The sequence below is a fragment of the Phytophthora parasitica genome, assembly GCF_000247585.1.
Source record: "Phytophthora parasitica INRA-310 unplaced genomic scaffold supercont2.47, whole genome shotgun sequence".
NCBI classification, from domain to species: domain Eukaryota; phylum Oomycota; class Peronosporomycetes; order Peronosporales; family Peronosporaceae; genus Phytophthora; species Phytophthora nicotianae.
Window position 1 is genome coordinate 174,246 of NW_008649033.1, and position 6,899 is coordinate 181,144.

The 6,899-nt window shown below is 47.0% G+C and overlaps 2 protein-coding genes across 3 annotated transcripts; both read right to left on the reverse strand.

Annotated features, from left to right (window-relative positions):
• Positions 1-1,322: 1,322 nt before the first annotated feature.
• On the reverse strand, positions 1,323-3,439 carry PPTG_15342. Of its 2 annotated transcripts, XM_008912401.1 has the most exons (4): positions 3,277-3,439; positions 2,973-3,201; positions 2,785-2,898; positions 1,323-2,714 (listed from the first exon to the last, which is right to left on the reverse strand). In XM_008912401.1, the coding sequence occupies exons 2-4, from the start codon at positions 3,120-3,122 to the stop codon at positions 1,509-1,511; spliced, it is 1,470 nt and encodes a 489-aa protein (XP_008910649.1). In that variant the 5' UTR covers positions 3,123-3,201; positions 3,277-3,439; the 3' UTR covers positions 1,323-1,508. The 2 variants fall into 2 exon arrangements, with proteins under 2 accessions (XP_008910649.1, XP_008910648.1); XM_008912400.1 differs by having other exon boundaries at positions 2,973-3,439.
• On the reverse strand, positions 3,373-5,251 carry PPTG_15343 (hypothetical protein). Its single transcript, XM_008912402.1, has 3 exons — positions 4,952-5,251; positions 4,765-4,878; positions 3,373-4,695 (listed from the first exon to the last, which is right to left on the reverse strand). Exons 1-3 carry the CDS (start codon positions 5,126-5,128, stop codon positions 3,490-3,492), a joined length of 1,497 nt encoding a protein of 498 aa, XP_008910650.1. The 5' UTR covers positions 5,129-5,251; the 3' UTR covers positions 3,373-3,489.
• Between the last annotated feature and the right edge of the window lie 1,648 nt (positions 5,252-6,899).

Here is a 6,899-nt window from a genome sequence, read left to right on the forward strand (position 1 = left end):
GCTGTATTAGAGGCATGTGTCTTACTCTACACTCTCCAGTCAGAGGTGGCAAAGAAAACCAACAAAAAAAATGTAATCTTCTTTGTCTTTTAACAAGATAAAAGAAGAATTATTTCAACAGCATTGCAAATGGCAATGTCGAACCTGCCCGATAGTCGTGTTGAAAGCCACCAAACGCAATAGTATGCTCACTAGTCGCCCCTCTATCTTCTTTCTAACAAGCCTCATTCAGCTCAGTGTTTTTAGCACCACACTCGGATCATTCGAGAAAATAGATGCCTCCACTATACTACCATCTTCAATAGCACTAATGCGTTCGAGTGCCGTTAGAGAGAGTTGGTTAATGCGAGAACGATAGCGTCTCAGTTTAAACGTTGTCCCACATCCTATTCGGAACGTGCAATGTGTGTGATAGTAAACAAAGTAAAAAAAAATTCCAATATGCTTCTATTATAAGATTAAAAAGAAGAAAATCGGGCTTCATTTGCAATCTTCTTTTTCATTAAACTAAGAATGAGTAAAAGAAGACTCGCGATCCCTGTCTCCAGTAAACGGTTTAAACTAGACATGTTGTCGGATTTAACTAGTTTGATCAAGAGAATAAGGTATAATGCCGTAAGTTAAGGTAAGGATCCGTTAATCTTCGTTGCATTACCGCAATAAATCTACTGTATAACAGCTTATAGCTGGATAGAGTAGCAAAGAAATGTCAGCAGCTTTATACGTGAAAAATATTATTCTTTATTTAGCGTCAAAGGTCTCGATTGCTTCAAGTAGGCTTTCGACGAACCTGCAGAATTCGTGTCCAACGATGATATGTGATAGCTTAATTTCGCGTAACGTCGGCAACGAAACGAGCAAGCTGCGCACTAAGTAAGAAGATGATCTCAGGTTACAAAAATCTACGAGTAGTGAACAAAATGGTTGATTCTAGGAAGAAGCTTTTGGCCAGTGCGTTGTATGACTGGAAGTGATCCGATGAAACATCCCCTATCAACTCCTAGTGCTAAAACGTTTTTTGAGTGATGATGACTTACAAATCATATTCAAAGAAAGGTTATGATCCAAAAAGTAAGTTTGTCATATTTAACTCAGCCTCGGTTTTTTAACCTTAGAAAAAATTGCTTGGACGTGGGTCGGTGTTGCAAATTGAGCAGCGCAATTGCGTAACTGAAGTTGACGGTATTAGCTCGATCGTGTCGGCAGAGCTCACTGACGACGGTGACGGTTTACGCGGACGAGTTTGCGAAGTCACTGGATCATGCGGCTGATTATTATGCATCACGATTACGGCGTAGATGTAGCGATGGTTGGTGTAAAGAGTCTCGAAGGAGTTTGTAGGAGGCAGCTTAGATAGCGACGAAAGTCTCTCTACTCATCTCTCATTAATAAACATTCGCTCTAGACAGCAAGTCATCCGGATCTGCGCGATAAACTGTCATTATTACGCATACTAAGCAACAGTGAGTTTGTCACTCTAGGTCTAATAGCCATGACCCACTCGATTCTCAGGCTGCCGTACGTTTCTGTGCGTCATCTGCGAGTTCCTCCCACGTCCAGTGCTCGAATAACAGGAAATACAGACATGAAGCCGACACAAGGATGCCCAGTCCAAAACCCACCCAGAGACCCTCGACGCCGAATCCCCAGTAAAAGCCCAGCAGCGCAGCAAGTGGAGTACCGAAAATATAGTACGCCACTGCATTAATAGTAGCACCAACGGTTTGCTTCCCGGCACCTCGAAACACACCTTGCAGTACGGTATTTTGGCCGTCAAGGATCTCAAACGGAGCCCACACTGCCAATGCATTCGCGGCTCGCACAATACTCTCTTGATCGTTGAGAAGAAGACTTGGAAGAGTCCAGCGTGTTGCGTACAAAAACGCAATAAACGATAATGATATCGCTAGTGTGAGAGTCAGCGCCACAGTGCACGAAGCCTTGGCCAGCTTGGGTAAATTAGCACCGAGACAATTGCCCACGCGGATGTTCACTGCGACTGCTAGACCAGCAAATATCATGTAGATAATGCTGTTAATGTTGACCAGTACTGAGTGAGCACTCATTGATACCACGGCGTTAGGTAGTACTCCAGCCAATAAAGTCAGCAACTCAAACGCAAACCATTCCATCGTCATCATGAGGCAGCCAGGCACTCCTAGTCGCAAGAAGAGGCCCACATGCGCTACTGCTTCCTTGATATCCCAACCACTCCACCACTGATTTAAGTGATCTGGGTGGTAGTAAAAATACGGAATCAGTAGTACTGGCAGCGTAATATTTCCAAGAGATCTTGACAACGCGATGCCCTCAAAGCCCATTGGTGTGTGGTACGTTAACACGTAACCAGTTACGATGTTCACCACGTTGCCGATCGTCGCGATGATGACTAATGGCTTCATGATATTCTGCGCTTGCAGAACCTTACGTACAAGTTCGTATAATACAATGAACGGCATTCCCAGCAACATCCACCTCGAGAAAGTCTGCGCGAGTTTGGAGATCTCCTCGTCCTGCCCCAAGAAAACCATGACGCTCTCTGTGTACCAATTCAACAGGAAAATAGGCCCGAAGACGGCTGCTAGTACTAGCAAACCCGCTTGGAAGTAGACGCCAATTTTTTCATATCGCTTGGCCCCATACGCTTGAGAACACAAGGTGTCCAACGCCGACGAGAGGCCGAAACATATCGAATAGTTCGTCAGGTTCAATAACTGTAGCAGTTTAAAGAACAAGTCAGTTAATACCATACCACTTCTCAATATTATTATTAAAAAAAATTACCATGGTCGAGAGTGTGGCGGCGTCTACGTATTGCTGTGTGTACGGCGAGTCCATGTGTCCCGCTAGAACAATACACGTGAGTCCTGGCAGGAACTCGAGCGCCGTCGTGCCTACCTGTTAATTAATCGCGATATGTTAATGACGATGCTGTTACATATACGACACATTCCATTTTTTTTTTTTCTTACGACGGGATAGACAAGAGCCAGCAGCGTCTGCAGTTCCTCCGTCGCATTAGGTTCCGGCTCACTGGGCTTCAGTTCGTGGCACTCGGCGACGGCCACGAAGGTGTCGTCCTGCTGGAGCAGCAGCGGCCGCGTCTCGTTCGGCGCCACCATTTCTTCCCGACCACCAAAAGCCCAACTGATTGTTTGCGTCCGCCGTAAAAGCCCAACTGATTGCTTGCGTCCGTCCACCCTACGCAGTCAGAGAGTCCATAATCAGATGTCGTGACTAAAAATCATAATGGCTGGTGGGAAGCAGCCAAGTCACCATCACAGCAATCGCAAACGCCGAAAGAATCAGAACAACACTTCAATAAAAAAAAATGGATGGGCTAATGGCTTAAAAATTAAAAAAATAAATAAGCCAAAGTTTTAAGAATTCAGCATGGTACTCATGCAATGGAGACTTACCGGTAATGTAAGGAGACCTCTAGTTTTGTACTACTAGTAGTAGTTGTATTAATACTAGAGTAGTAAGATTCTATTCCGCCGTGCGCTTCTGGGCTTCTTCAGCGAGTTCTATCCACGTCCAGCGTTCGAACAACATGTAGAACTGCAGCGAGGCAGCCACGAAGATACCGAAGCCGAAACCCAACCACAAGCCCTCGACTCCCAAAGCAAAGTGGAAGGCCAGTACTCCAGCAACTGGGATACCGAACACATAGTACGCCACTGCATTCACTGTAGCAGCCACTTTCTGTTTGCCTGCACCACGGAAAATACCTTGAACGACAGCATTAAGTCCATCTAGAACCTCCAACGGAGCCCAGACTGCCAACACACTAGCAGCTCGCGCGATACCTTGAGCATCATTAAGGAAGAGACGTGGGATCTCGCCACGCAGCACGTACAACATCATCGCAAATGTCGAGGATATGGCTAATGTTAACGTTAACGATACAGTACAAGCCAGTCTCGCCTGTTTCGGTGCATTGGCGCCAAGACAGTTGCCCACACGGATGTTAGAGGCGACTGCGAGACCCGCAAATGTCATGTAGATAGTGTTGTTAACGTTAACAAGCACAGCATGGGCACTGACCGACACGACAGCACTTGGTAGAACGCCAGCCATCAGCGTAAGCAGCTCAAACGCCCACCATTCCATCGTCATCATCAGCGCGCCAGGTATTCCTAGACGCAAGAACAATCCCACGTGTTCGAATGCCACTCGCATGTTCCAGCCACGCCACCATTGGCTCAAGTGGTGAGGGTGGTAGTAGAAGTACGGGATGAGTAGGAACGGTAGCACCATGTTGCCCAATGATCTGGACAGAGCGATACCCTCAAAACCCATCGACGTATGATATGTCAGCCAGTAGCCCGATACGATGTTGACAACGTTGCCTACTGCCGCAATAAACACCAACGGCTTCATGATGTTTTGCGCTTGCAACACCTTGCGCACTAATTCGTAGAGGAAAACGAACGGTACGCCGGGTAGCATCCAACGTGAGAAACTCTGTGCTAGTCTGGAGACTTCAGCGTCTTGGCCCATGAAGAGCAAAAAGCTCTCGGAGTACCAGTTAACGAGGAAAATTGGTCCGAGACAGGCACCGATAATCTGTAAGCCAGCTTGGTAGTAGATACCGATCTTTCCGAAACGTTTAGCACCGTACGCTTGAGAACACAGCGTGTCTAGCGCCGATGTAAGGCCAAACCCAATGGAATACGCCGTGATGTTCATGAACTGCGATAGTTGACATAACCTGTTAGTTACGCTCTCTGTTACAGTTATAATAGCAAATGTGGCGCTTACCATTGTTGAGAGTGTAGCGGCGTCCACATATTGCTGCGTGTGTGGCGACTGGATGTGTCCTGCCAGTATAATACACGTAAAACCAGGTAAAAACTCGAGCGCAGTCGTCACAACCTGCGGGTTATCACCAAAGTATCCGTTAATAAAAATCCCATTGACATTGGTGACATTCACTCTCGATACGTACGACGGGGTACACTAGTTTGAGTAGTGTCTTGAGCTCTTCGATGACGTGAGGCTCGGCTTCGTCTTGAGTTTCGAGACTGCCGGGGATCCCCACGACTGTGTCTTTGTTGTAGTCCAACAGCGGCTGCTGTTCGCCGCCATATTTTACGAAGGTAGGGCTGCGCGGCTCGAATGCCATGGGATAAACGCACTACAGCAGCAGGATGTTGGAGCCAAGTCCGATGTTGCAATGTCGGGATAACCAGTCAGACAAGTGTCGTTACGTCGACGGTTGTTGAATGGCAAAACGGGTGGGCATGAGTGATGGTCTTTTATGTAGTGCACGTCAAATTGAAAATGGCAGAAATGACAATAAGTTTGTGAACTTTTGCTTAAGAAGCTCACAAGATTATTGTCATTTCTGCACAACTATCATTTCATGATAAAAAATTATTGTACACCACTCCGTCCCGAAAATGCTGCACGAAAGCGCTTTTCCTGGGTTCTATTCGCTAAAAAAGAGCAACAACGCATGCAATTGGTAGAAATAAATAGAGCGCATGTTGTGCTTTTTATTGGTGTGCGCAGATCGTCATGTCCTCCAAAATTGCCCTGAACCAGTCAAAATTGTGCCGGTGAGGAGGAAAATCTGCGTGTGTGAGAAATGCGCATTCAAGATTTCGCCCACCCCTGCCATATTGCCCTGAATGCCTGCCTCCAAGACCAAGGAATTAAGCGATGAAGACCGCACGCGCGTTGTTAGGAACAGCAGCAAACGCGAACCGTTGACGAGCTCATTGCAGTTGTTGAAGCTGTATACTGGAAGCTGCCACCGTCCACTATAAATGCCGTCTTCCTAAGCTTGCAAACGACGATGGATAGATGCATAGAGGAGAAAGGTGGAAACGACTTTAAAGCCGTTCACTTGGGGAAAACTCACCTGTAGAAGGAGGGAAGACTTCCTTTAAGCGTCCGATGTTCAAGTAGAGTAGCTGAGGTCCTGTCTCTATCGTAGGGATTTGCTAGCATAGTGAAATCAAGTATAAAATGGTGTGAAGCCGATCCGTGTAACTTTTTCGGGACGGAGTAGTAGGAAAGAGGATAGCGTGGTGAGGGTGGAAATAGGCAGGCTTATTAAGTAGACGCCGACTCGGTAACCAGTCCTGGTGTGATAGTCTGACTTGGAACTTTAAGGCAAAGTGTCAGTTTCGTAGCCTGGACCAGTTTAGTAGCCTCGGCCTTTTTTAACCTGTTATATTAAGCTACACCGCTGCCAACGATCATAATTGGTTGATATTGAGCTAGCAAACTCTCCCCTGATCTCCTCCAGCAGTTTATACTCTGGCCAGTGGTCAGTGGCTACACACACACACGCTTCTCCACCATTGGGAAAATACGCGCCAAGTACAGCGAAACAGAGCTCCATTGCGCTGTCCAAGCCGTTCTCGCTGGCGCAGAGTTAAAGGCAACAAGTAAACAAATGAAGATCGGGCATAGCACGCTGAAGAAAAATACGTAGCTGCTGCACGCAAAAACCAGCCTCATGAGCTCAAGCGTCGTGAGCCGCCTCCAATGCTTTCGAGGACCGCTGAAAACGACATTAGAGACTGGATTCTCCAGTGACAGGTGACCGGCCATCCTGTCGGAGGGCAAGACGTCTTGCACATGGAACAGCAGATTGCCGAGCTCATGTGTGGTGTGAGTGTAGGTGAGGGGTGGTTGCGGCGCTTCATGCAGCGTAACCCTTCACTTTCACTAAGAACGTCGCAATCTGTGACCAAAGTGCGCAATGAAGTTGAAGAAAGCGACCTGTCACAACTATTTTCGTCGCTAGCCAAGGCGATCTTTGAGCATAACATGGGTGCTGCACGTGTATTTAACGTGGACGAGACGGCTATTCAAACGAAACGAGAACACAAGCGCGTGGTAGCAGCAAAGGGATCCAAGAATGTTTGGCACAGTGATATCAA